General features: G+C 37.8%; 1 protein-coding gene across 6 annotated transcripts in view; it reads left to right on the top strand.

Annotated features, from left to right (window-relative positions):
* COL12A1 (collagen type XII alpha 1 chain) overlaps positions 1-20,787 on the top strand; it is a 105,938-nt gene that overhangs the window by 74,878 nt on the left and 10,273 nt on the right. For all 6 annotated transcript variants that reach the window (XM_054819202.1, XM_054819205.1, XM_054819207.1 and 3 more), the window contains 11 exons: positions 689-831; positions 1,212-1,321; positions 7,624-7,773; positions 8,967-9,044; positions 9,680-9,766; positions 10,624-10,677; positions 11,170-11,265; positions 13,211-13,264; positions 14,781-14,834; positions 16,058-16,111; positions 17,249-17,320. In XM_054819202.1, the coding sequence (XP_054675177.1) occupies positions 689-831; positions 1,212-1,321; positions 7,624-7,773; positions 8,967-9,044; positions 9,680-9,766; positions 10,624-10,677; positions 11,170-11,265; positions 13,211-13,264; positions 14,781-14,834; positions 16,058-16,111; positions 17,249-17,320 (952 nt within the window). The remainder of the gene's footprint in view (positions 1-688; positions 832-1,211; positions 1,322-7,623; positions 7,774-8,966; positions 9,045-9,679; positions 9,767-10,623; positions 10,678-11,169; positions 11,266-13,210; positions 13,265-14,780; positions 14,835-16,057; positions 16,112-17,248; positions 17,321-20,787) is intronic.

Raw genomic sequence — 20,787 nt, 5'->3', positions numbered from 1 at the left:
ATGTTCATGAGGCCAAATCCTCTCTCAGCTCCATTATAATGGTTAAGGAGAAGCAGAAGCTACGTCCTTTCTTACAGATCCCTCCCTGCATTCCCCCCCTTCGCCTTCAGAAAAAGCTCAAAGCCATTTAATGCATGTTTTTATTTACTTTTGGCTTTCTGTTTTGTTAATATCTAACAGTCTGAACATCACAAATCTAAACCTCAGCCTCTGGTGAATGAGGTGGAGCCCAAATACATTGCAGGGAATACGTTAAATACATCCTTCATCGTATCTGTGCCTGAAGGGCAGCAATAGTTCAGTGCTGTTTTCTGTTGCCTGTAGAACAGGCCAAATGAAAAAAGAATAAAGCTATGGCCCTATTTTCTGTACTTATCACCAAGGAATTTAAAATATGTGTAGGTTATGCAGAATTTTGCCACAAGAATACGTCTCCAAGAGTTCTTGGTCATGTTCTGGCTTCCTCCATAACCATGGTGCATGGACCAATTGAAGACAGGCTGTGAGTTCATCTTCACAAATCACACAAAGTTCTCTTCCATTTGAGAGAGTAGTTAAAACGCTCAGTTCCGTTAAACACTGTGGTTTCCCTGTTACTCTCGTGTCTTCTATGAAAAAGAGCAAATGATGGAGATCCTATTTTCCTTGTGTTTCCATGTGAAAAAATGTCCTCATATTGTCTTAACAGGGAGATTCACCCAGAGGGATTGCCACAGGCATACACTATCATTCTGTTATTCCGTCTTCTGCCTGAATCCCCCAACGAGCCTTTTGCAATTTGGCAGATTACAGACAGAGATTACAAACCACAAGTTGGAGTTGTGCTTGATCGTAAGGATGATTTTGCTTATTGTGCAGAGAATTTGTATATTATATTACTTTGCATGCATTCTTTCCAAATATTTCCAAAACCAAAGCATTCTTACATGGTAAAAGGATTATATATTTTTAGTTTTAAAAGATTTTTTTTTTACTTGATGCATCAACTAATTTTTTCAACTAAGAATAATTCAGCTAAGCTACATTTCAACTTTGGTATTACCTCTAAAACCAAAGGAATATACATCCACATACTTATGGATCAGTAAGACCGTCTATAATCTGTGTTTACGCATTTGAGTGGTATGCTACATTTTATCCATAAGTGCATCTTAGGATGGTGGTTTCAGTAGTACATATAAAATGAAATGTATTATTTTCATTTATTGCAGCTGCCAGCAAAGTGCTGTCCTTCTTTAACAAGGATACAAGGGGAGAGGTTCAAACTGTAACTTTTGATAATGATGAAGTAAAGAAAATCTTTTATGGAAGCTTCCACAAGGTAAAGGATTGAAATTATGAATGTTGCTTTCTGAAGTGCTGTTCTTTGAAACAAGAGACAAGCAAGCAGAAGTCACTCTCAGTTATATCCAGTCTGTATAGTACTGTAAATTGACGTAGGAACTTACAGATCATATAAAAAAAGATCTCTGAAGTTATAGATCTTCTTTTTTTTATTGAGTTAAAGGCCTACTTTGAACCAATGTAAGCGATTTGTCAAGATGTTGTCAAGAATTTGTGAAGGTTGTGTAAGTGGGGGGACGTATCTGAACAAGACATCACAGCCTGATTCCTGGCACATGAAAGAGGAAGAATAAAAGATAAACTGGAAAAAAAAAGGAAAGGAAGTTGTGATGAGAAAAGATTGGTGGGGAGTGTAGTGATTTGGAATCATTCAGAGAAGAAGGTATAGCCACAGAAAGTAAGTAGCTATTGACTTATAGAAAAAGGCAGGGAACCAATTTTGGGAGGTGAATAGCATATTGAGTAAGATTCGTATGTTTAGCAAATATAATATATGTATATGTATATATTGTATGTATATATGCATGTATGCATGTGTATTGGTATATTTTTGGTTTAAATTCACTGGGCTTAAAATATTCCAAAGTATTCCAAAGTAATATTAACTGAAGAAGCAACAATAATGACAGAGAGCCCACAGAAGATCGTATAACCTATTTCTGAGTTGTCAAAGTGGTTAGTGAAACCCTTACATGTGACGGCATCTGCCTTAAATCATGATAGTTTTGTGCTTGCTTTTCTAATTTTATGCACTGAATTATGAAAACTTGATCCTGCCAGGCTTCCTTATGTCTAGTCATTGGGAGGTGTTTGATTCAGCCTACATATATGTCTAAAACACAATTTAAAAGTATTTTCCTGCTGCAGTAAGCATATATGTTTAGGGCAAGAAAGTGAGTTGCAATTGCAACATTTTCGATCCGCTGAAATGCACATTCTCATTTCTCCTTTTATCTCCCTTCTGTTTAGTTTAGTTTTCTTCTGATGACTAAATATGGCTGGAGTATAACATTTGTTTTCTTTATGATACGCTCTCCTGCATGACTAGTCACTACCCGCATTCCTTTGAGGATACAGATAAGAGGTTGCCTCTGTCAATTTGCTGATACTGGAGGCCACACTGTCAACCTAGCTCTGCTAGGCTGAAAGCAGGGAAAGCTGACTGGTGCCAGCATTATGTTTTGTGACTTCATCTGTTTAAACCACAGATGACTACTATAATCACCCAGTACTATAAAAGCTGTTGGTTTCCTCAGAATTTGGCAGAGGATAATTTCCCAAAATGTTTCAATGTCATGTCCAATTATTCTTGTGTTTATTATTTATTTAATGGCTAATTATTTTTGCATATGTGGTGGGTTGACCCTGGCTGGAGGCCAGGTGCCCACCAGAGCCGCTCTATCACTCCCCCTTCTTAACTAGACAAGGGAGAAAAGGTATAACGAAACGCTTGTGGGTCGAGATAAGGACAGGGAGAGATCACTCACCAATTATCATCATGGGCAAAACAGACTGAACTTAGAAAGAAAATTCATTGAATTTATTATCAAACAAAACAGACTAGAACAATGAGAAATAAAATCAAATCTTAAACCACTTTCCCCCACCCCTCCCATCTTCCTGGGCTTAACTTCACTCCCGGTTTCAAACTACTCTCCCCCTCAGCAGCACAGGGGGATGGGGAATGGGGGTTATGGCCAGTTGATCACATGTTGTTTCTGCTGCTCCTTCATTCTCAGGGGGAAGACTCCCCTGCTCCAGCGTGGGGTCCCTCTCACGGGAGACAGTCCTTCATGAACTGCTCCAGCGTGGTCTCTTCCATGGGGTGCAGACCTTCAGGAGCAAACTGCTCCAGCGTGGGTCCCCCACGGGGTCACAAGTCCTGCCAGCAAACCTGCTCTGGCGTGGGCTCCTCTCTCCACGGGTCCACAGGTCCTGCCAGGAGCTTGGTCCAGCATGGGCTTCCCACAGGCCACAGCCTCCTTCAGGTGCCTCCACCTGCTCCGGCGTGGGGTCCTCCACGGGCTACAGGTGGAATCTCTACACCCCCTCCATGGAAGGGGGCAGGGGGACAGCCTGCTTCACCATGGTCTTCACCACAGGCTGCAGGGGAATCTCTGCTCTGGCGCCTGGAGCACCTCCTGCCCCTCCTTCTGCACTGACCTTGGTGTCTGCAGAGTTTCTTACATCTTCTCACTCCTCTCTCCGGCTGCAAAAGCTCTCTCTCACCTGTTTTTTTCCCTTCTTAAATATGTTATCACAGAGGTGCTGATGGGCTTGGCCTTGGCCAGCAGCGGGTCCGTCTTGGAGCCGGCTGGCATTGGCTCTGTCAGACACAGGGGGAGCTTCTAGCAGCTTCTCGCAGAAGCCACCCCTGTAACCCCCGCTACCAAAACCTTGTCACGCAAACCCAATACAGCATATATGAAGAAATGTTTATGTCATTGGCTTTGTGAGTGATACCTATAAGTAGGCTTGGATCACACCTGCATTAGGCAGCCTCTATTTTGTCCTTGGCATTTGGCTTTTTGCCTGCTTTTTTTTTTTTTTTTTTTTTGATAGCCTTGTAGGATAACTGAATTTTAAGGAAATGCGTTTATCTACTGGAGTGAGAAAAACTGTCAATAAAGGCTAGGATAGATATCGTTTTGGTATAAAAGTTGAGTCGTCACCAAGAAGTACTGTTAAAACACAGAACAGCATGTAGCATGCCTCGTTTTAGATATCAGCGTGAGATTTGAGACTTCCCTTCTTCAGGTCAGTGGTGTGAAGCTCTCTACATGCTGTACTGCCAGCAGTCTGTTTTAAGCTTCTGCTGCTAATTTCATTGGCATTCAGAGTCATATTTTTCCTTGTCGTTCTTCTAAATGTGATAGAGCTGAGCAGAATTGTCTGACAGCACTTACAGTGAGGCTCTGCTCATTTATCAGAGCAAATGGGGAAACCTGCAACCCCAGCAACACTAGCAGTTGTGTATAACTTAATTACACTTGCTGGTGAAAAACAATGACAGGGGAAATAAAAATCCAGAAGTTTGTATTATTTTACTAGTTAAATACACTCATACATATGAACAGAAAGGAATCATAAGATGCCACGATGCACATAAGATGTACAGGAGTAACAGCCATTTGCAAATTATCTTAAAGCTCTGGAACTATGAATTCTTGCTCATGAGACTATTTCTTAAGCAAAAGTGTATCAGTTATTTAGTGCAGTGTGTCATTCCTCTTCTTTTTTTCCCAGAAAGGAATCAAAAGTTCAGATTTTGGTAGTATTTAAAGTAACTGGAGTAGCCTTGATTTAAAGAGCTGTATTTGGGATTTTTCACCATGTAACTGAGCTGACTCCTCTGGATTCTCTCCAGGATGATTACTGAGATTGCTATATGAGTCAGGTTGTTAATGATAGCATCGTGGGATTCCCTAGCTCATGTGCTGGGAAAGCCTTATGTATCAGCCATGTTGATTAGCTCCTAGTAAAGGATAGCAGTAGTTTCAGCTGGATGAAGGCAGGAAAGTAAGATTAACACATTTCAAAACGTACTTTTGCAATTTCTCCTACCATCCAGTTTCAAAGAAATGACAAATCTTTAGAATGCAAGAAGATGTTTTCCAAAATAGCAAACATTCTTGTGGTTTTCATTGGATGACTTACTGGCTCATCCAGTGAAGCACAGTTAGCTACACCTAACTGTGTCGGGAAATTTACTTTGGCGAACTTGAACACTTTGCGTAGCATAGCTATGGTGAAAGCTGTTGAATCTGGAAAGTCCCATAGGAAAAATCCTGACTGCCTGAGACAGTCATTAAATTTATAACTGAATGTTTTGGAGAGACAGACGACTTCTACTTTCTTATTCTTACCATGCTAGACTTCCTTTTAGATTGCAGTTTTGCAGTAGTTAGCCACAGGAAATTTGATAATGAGCATATGTTTTTCTGCTGATGTACATATGCGATAATAGTTTGCTTAGCTTATTGATGTGGTTGATTTAGCAGTAGATCAGAACACCATCAAAGTTTATCTTAGAAGGGGTCCAGAGAGAAAGATTAAAGTATGTTTTCTTTCTTAAAACCTCAGCGCCTTCTGGCACTGGAAATGGTCAGAAGTGATGCTTTATGTTGGTGTGTTAGAAATTGAAGAGAATGTTTCTGTTACATTTTGTTTTCAACAAAAAACCAGGATTGAATACAGAGATGTTTTATTTACCATGAACACTAGATGCATACTTTTACTAGATTTATGCTTGGGCCATGAGATTCAGGCTGGAATTCAGAGCTGGCATTAAATCAGCAGTCAGCTGAGTCAATGACTTGGGGGACCCCTGCTTATTTTTGACTGCTGGAGTCACTTCTTTGGATAGATAGATGATAGATAGTCACTGCTGTTTGAACATTTTCAAATTGATGATCCCATTCAACATTCTGATGTAGATTCACATATCCTAAGTTTTGTGTGCAAATGAAAATGCAGTAATATGCGTTCGCTATGCAGATGTAATTTGCTTTATTTCATTTGTGAGAAATACTTAACATTACAGTAGAAGGACTTGCACTTTAGGTACCTTTCAGAATTAGTAAATTACATCTGCTATGAATTTAAACTGTTTAATGCATTAGTTAACCTATAAAATTTAGTCATATAATCAAATGACTGAGTATATGATGTATAAGTGATAATGAATTTAGAATTTTGGCATGGTGCTTATTTTATTTTGTGCGAAGTTTGGTATGTAATTCCAAAATGTACTTTGGATGTACTCAATTATCTTTCCACTATTTTTTTATTTCATCAATGAACAATGTTGGGAATGTTAATTAAAAAACCACTTGTATACACATCACCGAGAATTAAAGTGTGATGCCAACTGAATTTCAGAGGACAAAAAAATGAGGGCAGTTTCAAAAGTCTTAATTCCAATTATATAAAGCATAAGCACATAATGTTTAAAGTGTTTTAGATAAGCTATGCTGATGCCTTGGAGACGACTCCACATGGGAAAATATTTAATATGCAAAAAAAGAACAAATTCTCAGGAGATTGTTCAGGCACTTGTTGACTCAGGACATTTAAGGGAATCTGTTTCAACTTTATGCCAATTTTTTAAAGCAGTTGTCAGATAGCAATATGTTTCTGAAGGGTTATGTACTGTGATAACAGAAGCTTTAAAACATAAATACATACTTCAAGGATTCTTTACTGCTGATCTTACTGTTATTTTAACAATTACATAGATGTCATAATGTCGTATATAAAATATATGCAGTATGTAAGGTATATAAAGCCACTGAAACCTTTCTGTTGCCTTAAGATGTTCTTCCATGAACTGTGTATTAGATTTACTAAAATGTTAGACTTTTGTTTCTTTCTTGGAGACTCCTGAATGTCTTCTCTTTTCATAGAAATGTAGGAAATACACTTGCATAACATTTGCCATATGTACTATAAATTTTTGGAATGGTAACCTCTGCTTCAATTTTGTTTGTTCTTCTGTTTAAAGTTTACTGTGTTGTCCCCAAACACTTCATTCTCTTCTCCTGGTAAACATGCTCTCCCTTTGTTACAGTCATTCTATTCTCCCTCCTAAGTTTCCCTTATTTCTAACAATTAATCTCTTCCTCTTCTTCCCTGTTTCCCCTTATTTTGGCATATGTTTTCGTAGCCAAATTTCTCTCATGGAAATTTCTCTCTTGCATCTTCCATTATTTTGTCTTTTTCTGGGCAAGCTTCTCTGCTCACTTCCTGTATCTCAATGTAACTAATGCTTCTGGTTGAGTCATCTGTGGAAACTGAACCCTGGATCTTTGGATCTGAAACAATCTACTCTCTGAACTACAGACAGAGTTTATTAGCCAGTGGGCAGTCACAGACTCATAAACCTCTTGTGTGGTCCCAGCCATTAGAAGAGGACAAGAAGAGCTTATATTCACTTCCTCTCAAAAAAAAAATTTTTATTTTTTTTTTACTTTTATGCCATCTTAAAGCAATTTTCAGGCAAGCTTTTTTAAATAGATCATTGTAGTTCAACTATTACATTAAATAGTACTTCTTAGCTGTGCTTGTGTATTCATCTTATTGGTCTTCAACACATTTTAAAGAGGTTACTAATGTTGTAGACTTTCCTTGAGTTCGAATTTTGCCACCGGTTGAAAGTAAAGCAGAATTATTAGGAATAAAATTTAAAACAGTATTATGTATGCAGTGAAATACTGTTATGTTATTAAAGTAAATATGCCTGTTTGCATTTTCTAAATATTATGTTAAACTTTTTTTCAGGTCCATATTGTTGTAACTTCATCAAATGTTAAGATTTACATTGACTGCAGTGAAATACTGGAAAAACCAATTAAGAACGCTGGGAACATCACAACTGATGGCTATGAAATACTTGGGAAACTTCTGAAAGGTGACCGGAGATCAGCCACAGTAAGCAATAAACATTAATCCATTCATTAATGCAAGCCCTTGAAATTTTCTGACGATAGACATTAGAGATTACGAATTGCTAAGAAACCAGTATTGAACCCAAAGCTTTCAATTGTCTGTACTGCAAGACCCAATATACTTAACTGAGAAGTTTGGTCTTGATAGTTTCTCATTCTAGCAGAATTGCAAGAACAAAAATCTAATAGCTGAAAGTTACAGTCAGGTAAATTCAAACAAGAGCAGAAATGTTTTTTCTTTTAATAGGGAGAGCAGTTAGTTGTTGGAACCATTTACTGCAGATTCTCTATCATTGAAAATCTTCAAATGAAGATTGTTTTGTTTTCTAAAAGACATACTCGAATGAACAGGTTTTAATTCTGGCAAGTCCTGTGGTCTGTCTTGTACTACTGGGTGATCAGAGTAATCCCTACGGGCTTTATGATCTATAAACCTATAATGAAAAAGTGTCTTCTGCAATGAAGGGCACATCAATTATCTTGATGGATTAACTATTTTTAATATGTAATCAATTCTATTACCTGGGCTTCATATTAGAAGATTTAAGTCTGCAATGTGACCCAAGCGTGTATAACCCTAACATCTGAAGAAGATTCTTGGTGCTCTCCACCAAATGTTTGGTTGTATGTATCAAACTACAGGATCATAGCTGTTAGGGTGGAAAAAAGAGAGGAAACTGCTTTTACCATACAGTCTACCTAAGGTCCCCACTTCAGCCTTTCTGCAGAACTTTTTCCCATTAATATCAGTGGAAAGTTTCATACATGAATTTGAATTAATATATGACCCAAGGACTGCAGTCCTTAGAGCTGATCCAAAAGTTTTTCAGCCAGATTGCATGTTGAAGTGTACAGGCACAGAGCCGATGTAGAAGTTCATCGGTATTATTCATTAAGTATTGCAAAATATTTCGAGTCACTTTATTTGGCTACCTTTTGCCCCAGAAGAAGAGCAAGCATCAGTGCTTGAAGCTCCTGTAGGCTTATGTAGGCTTGGTGTTAAATTTTTTATTATTTTAAAATCATTTTTCTCTCACTGTCAAAAAAAGAAGTGAAAGTCTGAATGTTAACTACATTAGAAATACATTGTTTGATGAGTAACTTTTAATGATAATGCCACTAGATTTCATAAATAATATCTCCAGTATTTTTCAAGAGCCCTCCTTTCTTTTACAGTTAGAAATCCAGAATTTTGATATTGTATGCAGTCCAGTTTGGACTAGCAGAGACAGATGCTGTGATCTTCCTTCTATGGTAAGTAGAAATGAACCAGAGTCTATTCAGATAATTGTTATTAATAGCAAAATTAACAATATCAATATTAGCTTGGTACTATACCTCATACTGACAACATATCTAAATCACAGTTGTCAGAGCAGCCAGGGAACAACACTGCATTTCAAAGTTTTGTGTCTGAGGTAGAAAGATTGTAATGTGCTAGAATTGAGTCCCTTAGGAATGGTGGAAAAAATGTCAGTTCTATTTTGTCTTTCAATGATATTTAAGATCCTAGTTATTATGAATGGAATAGCTATATTATTTTTTTATTTAATATGTTCTTAGATTGGCATTCAAAAAGTAACTAGTTTATTCTTATTTAGTGCAAGCTGATTGTCTAATGGATATAAATATTAGAACAACAGAAACTGCATATGAATTTGATTTTGCCTGTGCCTCTGTTGTTTGTGTCTTGTATAGCTTGTAAAGAAAATTTGCTAAAAATATGAAAGGTCCTGTAGAAACATTTGGAAACCACTGTTTAGCTGTGAGTTTTACTTATACTTCAAAATAGGATAATAGAGAATCTTGCTGTTATTGTTGTAGAACAGTATGCTGCCACCAAGTACTTTTCTTTAAAAGGACAGTAATAGTTGTAATTGAATTTTCAGAGAGATGAAGCAAAATGCCCAGCTCTTCCCAATGCTTGTACCTGTACTCAAGACAGCGTGGGACCTCCAGGACCCCCTGGACCAGCTGTAAGGAACTATTTGCAATAGACAGATTTTCTGATTTTTAAATTTATGGAAGTAGTTTTGTGTTGATCTGTGGTTTTGTGAAACAAAGGTCAGTCAGAGAGAGAGTTTCTGTCAACACATTCATAACATCATGGTAATCTGTTCCCCTTTCATCTTAGTTTAGAACACAGTTGGGCAGCTCCTAGCACCTCTACTTTATATAATAATCCTTTTCCCATATTTTCAATGAGATCACTGTGAATAGCTCCTCATCGTTTCATAGACTGAAAGAATCTGGCCCAATCTCAGCTGTCTTGCACTTCATGTACAAGATATTTTTAATGGACTATGCAAATATTTTTCCTACATAGTCAGGATTTCACTCCAAGGAAAGATTCTTTACTCTGTCAGGGAAATAAATTAGTTACTCTATTTATGTGGAGAGATAGTAATCTATGGAACGGATATGTTCCTACCAATTGCTTTGAATATAAAGGAATGATACTCAGCCCAGTATCCTACTTTGAAGCTATCAAAAATGCTGCATGAGGAATTTGAAGCCCAGTTAAGTTGTCTAGCAGTCTACTAGAGAGGTATCCAGAGATTTTGATGATTATAAATTGAAAAGTGTATATCTGCAGAGACAAAAATGACAATTTTTTGTGGCCTGAATTGGCAAGGCTGAAGCTGATGTGGATTACCTGAGCATCTGATGCACCTTTTATTCTAGTACTCTTTTTAGCAGTGTGATCTGTACATTTCAAAACTTTGGGCTTTCACATAAGAGTTTGATAAAGAGGATTCATAACGCACACCACTATGATGTACCCTTGCTATCCCTGTATGAAATACATTTTCTTTCCAAATATTCAATTTAGGGTGGCCCAGGCGCAAAAGGTCCCAGAGGTGAAAGGGGTTTGACTGGATCATCTGTAAGTATCTTTCTGGAATGCATCTATAATGTTGCTACATTCTTACCTGTATGAAAATTTTTACGCTTAGTTCTATGCTGACCTAAGAATGGAGATTAAAAATTTAATTGGAAATATGCCTATATGTTATTTATGTGCAGCCTACCTATTTGAGACTATATATGCAGAGCTTATGTATGTATGTAGCCTCAAAGGCATTGACTCCACATCAGGAAACTAGAGAACATGCATTAGGGTGTTAATACACACTCTGCAGCATTGTTGTCCTTTCTGCCAGAAGGCGTGTATTGGCCTGAGACCACCAACATGAATCACAGAATAGTTTATGAAAGGATATGCCACTTGGATAACTGTTTCCACAGTTGTTCTGAAGTATTAAATGTGTCTCCAGGCTTCTGACTTACCCTAAGTGTCTAACCCAAAGAATTTTGCAGTTAACAGGTCTAAGAAGGGGTTGTCATTTACAATCTTGTTTTAATTTTCTGCTTTAAGGGCCCACCTGGTCCTCGTGGTGAGACAGGTCCTCCTGGTCCTCAAGGTCCCCCGGGTCCACAAGGCCCCAATGGACTGTCAATCCCAGGAGAACCGGTGAGTGGCCATCCGAGTGTGGGTGGCACTGTGTGTGGAATCAGAGTGGTCCATGGGGGTGGTGGTCTTGGGAAGAGGGTGGCAGCTTTGCTCTAGCATTCGTTTTTCCCTGCAACAGAGTTGTGTTATGAAACAAGTCTCTTTCTGAAACAAGTCTCTTCCAATAGAATAGCATTTTTTGTCCTGAATGTTACATATGTATATGGGATGTCTGTGAAGGGACAGAGTCTAAGCTCTGTAATGTATGTTGTGCTACTCCATTTTTTTTCTAGTAGCTTTTCTGTAGAGTTGCTAGGCCTTCAAGTTCTAGGACTCAAAACTGTCAAACTATGGGTGCAGGAAGATTAAGCATGCAGTATTACTCTGAAGGCATTCTCGCAGATTTACATGTTCAACTTCTATTTTCTGAGCTTAAATCAGTAGCTGAAACTTCAGAGAGTCAATGGGTACCTAGATATAGGCATACAAATTAGCCCTTTGTTCTTAGGGGGCATTCTTGGCAACAGCTGCATATTTTAGTGAGGGGCTACTTCTGATTTCATGTACATGCTCTCAAAGCCAGAGAAACTCTATTAACACTGATAAAGTTTCACCAGATTCTGTTTTTTAGAGCAGATAACATAGGTAACCCTTTGTCTACATTCTGAATGTATAAAGACAGCTTTTGCCATATTTTAATAAGTAATGACCCCAAAAGCAGGAATATCATTTTGATGTTTCCTGTTTAGGAATAGCTTGATTTTTAATATAATCAGGAGCTTTTTGTATGACGTCTTTGATTCAAATATAAAGTTTATGAAAACAAATAATAGAATTGGTGTCTGATTGCACACCATCTCATTTTACATTTGGAACCAGGTTACCTTCTCAGTTTGTAACGTAATTTGGGAAATGGAAAACACAATGTGCTTTAAGATTAGGTACATCTTCTGACTTGAAGAGCAGAAATATTTTATTAACAAGTGTAGATCTTTTCAGGTTTTCATTATATACCAGGAGGAAAAATTTCATCGAGATAACCTAGAGGTGCCAAACAGCAAGAAAGGCCAAACACATTCCTTTTACATGTGGAATAAATATTTTTATTTGTCACATTCAGTTTGAAAACATTTGAAGAATGGAAACACCAACAAACCCACCATAATTTTTGGAACTTCTCATTAGTTAACAATGTTACAGTGCCACTTTAGAGTCATGTAATTTCATTTTTAAAATCAATTGCAATTTACATTGGCAGGCTATGTTTACAAATTGTTTGATTATTTTGTGTCATGAACAGTTATTAATGCTGGATTATCATACAAGCCACTGTGGAAAATAAATATTGTATTGTCAAATTTAGCTCGTGGCTTTAGGTTGTGCACTTATACTACAGTGCTATAGTATATGTGGAATGCAAGTTAGTTGTGAAAGGCAATACATTGTTTCTTTATATGCTCCTACACCTTTCGTCCTCAAAGTCTGTAATGCCTTTTAGACCATGGGTTAGACAAAAATAGTGATACTTTAAAAAGACCAAGCCTTTACCTTTCATGAGTGTAGGCAGCTCCATTTACCAGTTGAGAAAGATAAGGGAGGTTGGGAGAAAACATATAACCCTTCCCTGCTTTCCTGCTTGTGAAGACATTGATATCGATCTCTCTTACTGAAAAGTCCATGCCACTTCCTTATCAAGGTATGTGCTCCTCGAAATGTCTGCTTACCTATGTTTTTAATATAATGTCAACCAGTCATCCTGCATTTGCAAATGTTTGTGAGATGATCAGTATTGCTTCCGTTAAGAGGTATATGTGTCTTGATTTATTCCATAATATAACGTTGGCTTACGGATTCCTTAATTTAGGTATCTTGCAGGAAATATTTTGTGTCCATTTACACCAATTAATTATTTTGCTGATCTATTCTATAATTCACAATCTCGAACAATCATTTGTGAAAATTACAGGGTCGTCAAGGAATGAAAGGTGATGCTGGCCAGCCTGGACTACCAGGGCGATCGGTAAGTTGATGCTTAGACAAGATAATGTCATTTTATGCTATTCCTGATGTGGACTGGCTGCTGGACAACTGTCTTTGACATCGCTAGGAATCATGGGCTCTTCTCATACCTTCCTAAGCAACAGTTTTGGAAACTTAATTATCTTACACTTAGGAGTTTGAAATGTAGGAAATAGTAAACCATTTGTAATAGCAAGAGTGAAAGAACAGCTGCAAACGCTGTCATGCCAAATGTCAAGCCAAATGTCCATCTGGACAGTTGTGAATGCACAGGGACAGATCAGTGGATTAGGAAAAGTACACTGGTAACTCCCCAGGAAGGTCCCTCAACTTCTGACCACCTGCAGTTAAATGTCTTCCTAAAATAAAGGTTGCAGAACCTTTGCTGCACCCCTCTTCTGCAATGTTGTCTAATTGCTTTCTACTTTTGGAAGTCAAATGGTCTTGGGACATTAATTATATCCTTTCTGAAAGAAGAAAGCAATATTAAATTTCACTTACTTGCAGGTTTCAATATTGTAAACTAGGATTAGGTTTTGAGGAGAAAAAATAAGGTGGGGGTTTTTTGGATAATCAGACAGATTTGGATAATCTAAAGTCATTGATCTACACATGCAGGGACATAACTAATATTCCTTGGTTACTATATTGTCCTTGATTTTACTGGGGATATAAACACTATATGGGAGATGCTTAAATGGTGGTGTGGATTTAGTCTCATATATCAGATAAGGTCAGTCAGGGACCAAGGGCCTTGTATTCTTTACCTGTTCTATTAGTCCTTATAACCCTGAGTAATATACATTTAGGGAGTAGTAATGTCCTGTAGAAAGCAATGCTACGTTTTAGTGTACGGTGAGATTAGACAGAAAACGGGGAAAAACATGACAACATGATACAAGGCTGTTCAATATCCAGTTCCTAAAACAGTAGTACTGATCCTACAGAGAGTTGAATAAAATTATTCCTGAGTATCCTCTAATGTAGCCTGCCTGCTTAATTTTAGGGCTTATTCTCTACCCAGAAACTACAAGGAACAGAAACAGAGAATTTAGAATGTGCACAATAAAGCAGCAGAATGTTAAAAAGTAGGACAATAGGGGGAAAAGAAAAATAAAGGAGTCTAATTTTTGTTTCTTTAGATACACTCTGAATGATGACTGCAGCTAGACTTTAGCACCAGGTGTTAAAGAATTAGCTGGCATCTGTACGTCATGCTTGTAAAGGCAATAAACCAGATATATCTGTTTTATGGGAACAGTACCAAAAATTATTTTTGAAGTTGAATTATGGGCAGGTAAGGAAATGGAAGTAAAAAGTAGAGTGAGGGTGAAGACTCTTGTATCATGTAGATGAAATAAATGGTTTCTCCTAAAGGTTTGTTTTATTTTTGTAAATGCCAAAAAGCAACTTTGAAAACAGTTAAATATTTAAATGTGTGCGTGTAACTGGGATGATTAGCATAGCGTGATGTTTGTTCTGTCATGGATACAGGTTATTATTCCTTTTCTCTCTAGGGAACCCCAGGTTTACCTGGTCCACCAGGCCCAACGGGACCTCCAGGAGAAAGGGTAAGGTTTCCTCAATTTATCTTCTGAGAAGACCAAGTATTTTTTTTTCTTTTTTATCATATCTTTCTATTTTCAAATGCTTTTTCAAAAGGAGTCATTTTATCAGTATTCAGCCTGAAGAGGTAAAAGTGGAAGGACTGGAAAAACCTAGGGGGAAAACCTCCCCAGATAACCATAGGGTAGCCAGATAGTTTCTGTAAAAGTTGCACTGCTCACTCTCTTGACTAGGTTCTTAGATGCCTGCACCCATGGAGCAGTATGTCCACTGAGCAGAGCTCTGCTGAAGTACTCAGCCCTGCTGTCTTCCACACACTGTTGCTGCTGCAGGGATCCCTTTGAAACTCTGCTTGTCTCAGTGTCTGAGAGATGTCATATCTGTAAAGAATCTATCTGTGCCAGTCTTATTCCGAAGGTCAAGTTTGCTCCTTAGCCTTTGACTATCTGGAGCTACGAACTTTGGATGGGTGATTCTGAAATGTCTTTGTAATGATGGCCATGCACACAGGTATTTCATTGTGGAGTTGTTGCAATCTCTTTCTTCTAATTTGAGGTCAACTAAGTAAATCTTTTGTCCTCACAGTGGCATATCACCTTTGAGATGACTGAAGCAATGACTTACCTTTACTGTCAAAATTATTGGCTAATATATGCATTTGTAGTTATTCTTTAGTGGGAGTTGATAGCTGGGAATGAAAACAGACCGCCATATGATAGTCAGTTGCCAAAGAACATACTATGGGATTGGTGGGTCATTAGCAGGCTGTGGACCATCAATGTTGATTTGTGAATGCTATGTTAGATTATTGAAATGGGATTTCTCAGCATCTCTTCTTACAGGGGAAGTGTCTGAGAGGGAGATTGTTCTTCATTTAAGTAGAAACCCCAGATTTTCCAGCTAATCTGTGAGTGAGACAACAGCAAAAAGGGAAATCTTGCTCCTCTGGGATAGAACGATTCTTTTTACTAAAAATGTTGAGAGAGACTCATTCCATCTTCAGTTAATCAACAGCAGCTGAACATCTTCTAAATTGGCTGAAACTCATTGCTCCATAGCCTTCTCCAGCATTAGTTGTGATAGCTATTTTTATAACTTGCATTGTGGATAGGTTTTAAAATACATGGTAGTAGTAATGAGGGGTATTGCAATTATATAATCTTAAAGGCCATTTTAATCAGGCTATAATCTTAGGTTAATCTCTAATCATGTTTTTGTTTTTGCATAGGGTTTCACAGGAAAAGATGGTCCCACAGGTCCCAGAGGCCCACCAGGACCAGCGGTAAATATAATTTTGCTTTTGATATACTCTGAAAAAAGAGACCTGAGCCAACAGAGAACTACATTGACATTTTCAGTTTCTGTCAAATATGAAATGGATCCTTTGTTTAGTATCCTAAATTAACTGAGAAAACTCTGAGATCTGAGAAGCATTCAGTAAAAGGTGAGTAGACAGCTGCGTAAAGCATGTCTTCACAAACATTCATAAGAGTGGTTTTGAAACTGATTTCTGCCAGTGTACATAAGGGAAGAAGCAGTTTACATGGTTCGTTAGGCATGATCTTTAAATGCATAGCTAGGCCTACTGAAACCAATCAGTTTATTACTTGTAGTCTGGTGAAAACAAACACTGTTAATATAAGTTTTTCTTGATAAGAGTATTTGAGGATTAGTTTTTGCTTCAAAATCTATTTCAATGTGTTTTGTGGGACCATGTTAGAAAAGGTGCTGTTTGTTAGAGAAAAACATATGCTGGATCAGACAGCCCGAGATAGGCAAGTTGCTGCAGCTCCATGTTACCAGGTCCAACCAGTAGTGAGGTGGAAGATGTACTCCCAGGAGGCACATGTACACAGAGCACACGTTTACACCATGTATATTTATATAGACAGGAGTTGCTAGGGCAGGATATTATTTGAGATGCCCTTGCTTCCCCACAATTGTCTTTCTGGTGCTCCTTTGTGGGTGTGCAGATGAGCTTTTATCACATAACCTAACACTGGTCTTTTATTTGTTCATATTTATCTAGTATCACTAGAATGACTTTTATGGACTTCTTGTTGTGTACTTTTACATGGATCACAGGCCTGATAGATGAAGTTAGAAGGTCTAACTGTCTTGTACTCTTTTAGGAAACTGTTATTAAGAGTGATACAAAACCAATATAGACACTGTCTGCATCTATTAGATTCAGAAATGCCTGTTAAACTGTGGTGTTATGTAAAAGGACACATTTCCATGAAGAAACAAACAATTTTTTGCGGAGGAGTTTTCAAGGCTGATATGTACCTAACAGAAAGAAAAACCTGATAGGAGCCATTTTTAATATTGCTTTGAACTCAATACAGTAACACATTTCTTATTAGCACTTAGACTGTTGTGGATTTTCACAATTCACTTTACATATCTTCTGCTGTAGGGTGCCCCAGGAGTTCCAGGAGTTGCTGGCCCAAGTGGAAAACCAGGGAAGCCAGGAGATCGTGGGACACCAGTAAGATAATGATACACTTGTATCAAATTTAAAATTACAGTCTGTTGATGAATATGAGCCTTCTCCTTGCTTTAAATACTTGTGCTTATGACAGTGGTTAATACAGTGGAGCTGACCTAAGACCACAAGCCTATTTTTCAAACAATTTTATTTTTACAGCATGTCATTTTGCTGAGTTTAATAGTTGGGGCTGGAAATTGTGGTCTCTGGTTTCCACTAAAAAGATCGTAGGCTATTATGTGCCAAGACATATATTCCTACACTGCATAAGCATGAAGAACTGGGTCAGCAAAATGATGGAAGAGTCTTTATATTTGTGTATGTGTGTGTGTAGTAAAAAACTGGTATGCTGCTGGAGGTGGACAATCTTTGATAATATGACATAATCACTTCTGTTTTGCAAATGTTTTGTGTTTTTTACAATGTGATTTTGAAATTATTTGTGGGTGCTTTCTGTGGGTTCTAGTCAAACCTTTAAAGTGCGTCCTGATTAGGAAGAAAAAACAGGAGGTGCTGCCTCCCACCAACAGTTTCAGGAGAAATTCGACTTGATTCATTTATAGAATCTCTGAGAAATTATGCTTGAGTCAGAAGTGGAGACAGCAATTGAAATGGGAAGTCATTCATTACTTGTACCTTAATGTCTGTCAATCAATCAGAATTTTCCATCCCGCTTCAATGTCACTGTGTATATGACAACTGGATAATTTGGAAGAATATGTAGTAGGCTGGGCAGCTTGATGGTTATGAAGTGCAAGTTCCCAGGAGCACCTGGAAGCTGGGTCATTTTCTCATACACATGCTGAATTCAGTCTGCATTTGCCAGCCTATAAATCCCATTTCTCCTTGCAGTAGAGGACATTGAGTGTCTTTGGAAAGCACTGAAGCTTTCCTGCCTTTAGACATTCATTGCTAATGTGATGTTCCTGCCACATCAGATATTTGATAGACATAACTTGGGCACAAGGTGCTGTGGTTTGTTCACAAGTGAGCGTCAAACTACCAGGCACATCCAAGTTTTCCTTCACCCGGGACACTGGATAGTTTACCCAGTTCAGCAGCAAAGATCTTCTGCAGGTAAATAATGTGCATAGAAGGAAATTTGGCTATGAGTCAAAGAATTCCTTTCAGTTAGAAGTACATTTTTTTTTCCAGTTATTGCACTTTCTTGTAATGGGACACTGTGCATCATATTTACCATTTCTTATGTTTCTAGAACAGATCTCAGCAGGAATTCTGGCTTGCACCTTGCACAGATGTTTTATCAGACTCCTGGAGGACAGAATTTCAACGCTTTCCTTTGTGTTCAGTATTAGAATTGCCAAAGGTGCAGCCTGATGGCCAAACGCAACTTGCGGTGTCCAGAATCATAGTTCAGACCTGCCTGAATTTGTAACTTCCTGCCCTGGAGAAAGATAATGAGGCTTCGCATTGCCTCTGATAAATACAAGGAGTAAATAATTTTCAACTAGATCCTGCCATTTTTTCTTCTACTTGAACAATCTGTATTGTTGGTACTATGCAGTGCAAGTCAGGTGATAAACCCCTACAAGGCAAGGAACATTACATCGCAGGCAAAAGACACAGTTACATGCAAATTATGAGGAGTCTTATTCCCAGTGAATGCAGTCAACTGAAGGTCTTTCCTGATGTGTTAAATGCTATTAATGTGCTAAGCTGAGGCAGACCACACCATGAGTGTGGCTGCAAACATTTCTCTGCCTCAAGGTGTACTTATACTAGAACAAGTTGATACTTGAAGTATTAACTGAATTTTCATGGAAGTAGGAAATTTGACTTTATAATCTGCTTATAAGTAATCCCAGAGAAACTCCTGTATTTTTTCAGTGTAGTAACAAAATGACCAAGAAAGGTACAGTAAGAACACAAATGAGTCAGGAAATCTATTGAGAATTGAGCACTGGGTATCCTAGAGGAAACTGACATATCTGTCCTCTATTTGGTCAAACACAGAGTGAGAATTTGGTAGTAGTCTGTACATGTATCATACAGTAACAACCAGCAAGGATAAGAAAGATTAATTAAGTTAAAAGAGGATATTGGCTCAAGAAGGAATAGATATACATTTTCTGTGAATAAATGTATCAAGAAATAGAAAATCTTGGACTATCAGACAAGAAAAGTTCCAGTCCTGTTGTTTTATAGGTATGAGAGTCAAAATGGTAATGGATGGGTAGGCAGACTATGTCATCTTAAGGTGGAGCTGCCTTGTTTATAAAACAGACTGTGACAACAAGGTTTGACTTTGTTGATCTAGAAGGTCTCCAGGAAATAGTGCAAGGCATTTATATTTTATATATAAGGTGCTATTAGACTTATGCCTCCAGGACAAAGCAGCTTGTGAAAACCTTTAGAGGGTAATTCTAAGCACATAAGGGAGATGTTGTGAGTGAAATGCAGGTTTTGAGTATTTTCCATTCTCTGCTGCCATATATTCACTGATCTTGCGTCCATCTATGCACACATTCTAGATGAGGTCTCAAAAAGACACCGCTTTGGAAGCAGCGAACTGGTGGTTCTTGTGGGGAGCAAACATTCTTTTGGGGAAAACAATTGAGCACATTATCTTTTAAAGTAAAAATAGCAAAACTTCCTTTGTTTTGTCCTCTTTCAGCTGTAGAACTTTGCTACAGACCCAGCCTTCATCCCACAGCTCAGAAAAAACCCACATGCAGCATAAACTAGTTCTTCCTCACACTGACCCCAAGTGACTCCCTCATCGCAGGATACCAGCAAAACAGAATGTCAGCAGCAGCTGCTGCCTCTCAAAATGCTGGCAAACAGTTAACTAAATTGCACATTTTTTCTATTAAAAGCAAATAAAGTGAAATTTAAGAAGAATAAAACCAAGTGGGAGGAAGACGCAAATAGCAACTCAGTAATTACAGTTGTTATTATTTTTTGGAAATCATATTTCTAAAATATGTGTTTAGTGTTCTTGCTCTAGCAAGTGGATTCATTAGAACAGAGAAATTTAAGTAATTATTAGAATATTGCTGGGACAGTAGACCAAAAATCTGATTCCTAGTGCTTGCACTTACCTAGTGAATAAACAATAAGACATCCTGCATGATTTTCTTCTGGTCAAAAAAATACAAGGTTGTATGATGAAAGCCTTAGAAAGAAGGAGAATTAGAATGAGCAGGTATTATAAATATATACTCGGCAGATAATTTCAAATGAACATGCTTTCAGAAAATAGCAAAAAGTTGCCAAGTTTCAAACAGAGAGGCACCAAATAATTTGTTAATATTTTCTTTCCCCCAGATTTTCTTATAGACTAGAACAAGTGAAAAATCTGCAATTCTATTCAATGGATATTTCAGATACATGTGACAGTTTATGACTGAGATGTTAATATCTATTGAACTGAGAGTCAAATTACATCCCTTTCAGAGCTTCAGTACATCAGCATTTACCACAATGTTAATTATTAGAGAATGACA

The sequence above is a fragment of the Grus americana genome, chromosome 3 (genome assembly GCF_028858705.1).
Source record: "Grus americana isolate bGruAme1 chromosome 3, bGruAme1.mat, whole genome shotgun sequence".
Lineage (NCBI taxonomy): Eukaryota > Metazoa > Chordata > Aves > Gruiformes > Gruidae > Grus > Grus americana.
Note: the sequence above shows the minus strand (reverse complement) of the source record. Positions and strands in the feature narration are given on the sequence as shown.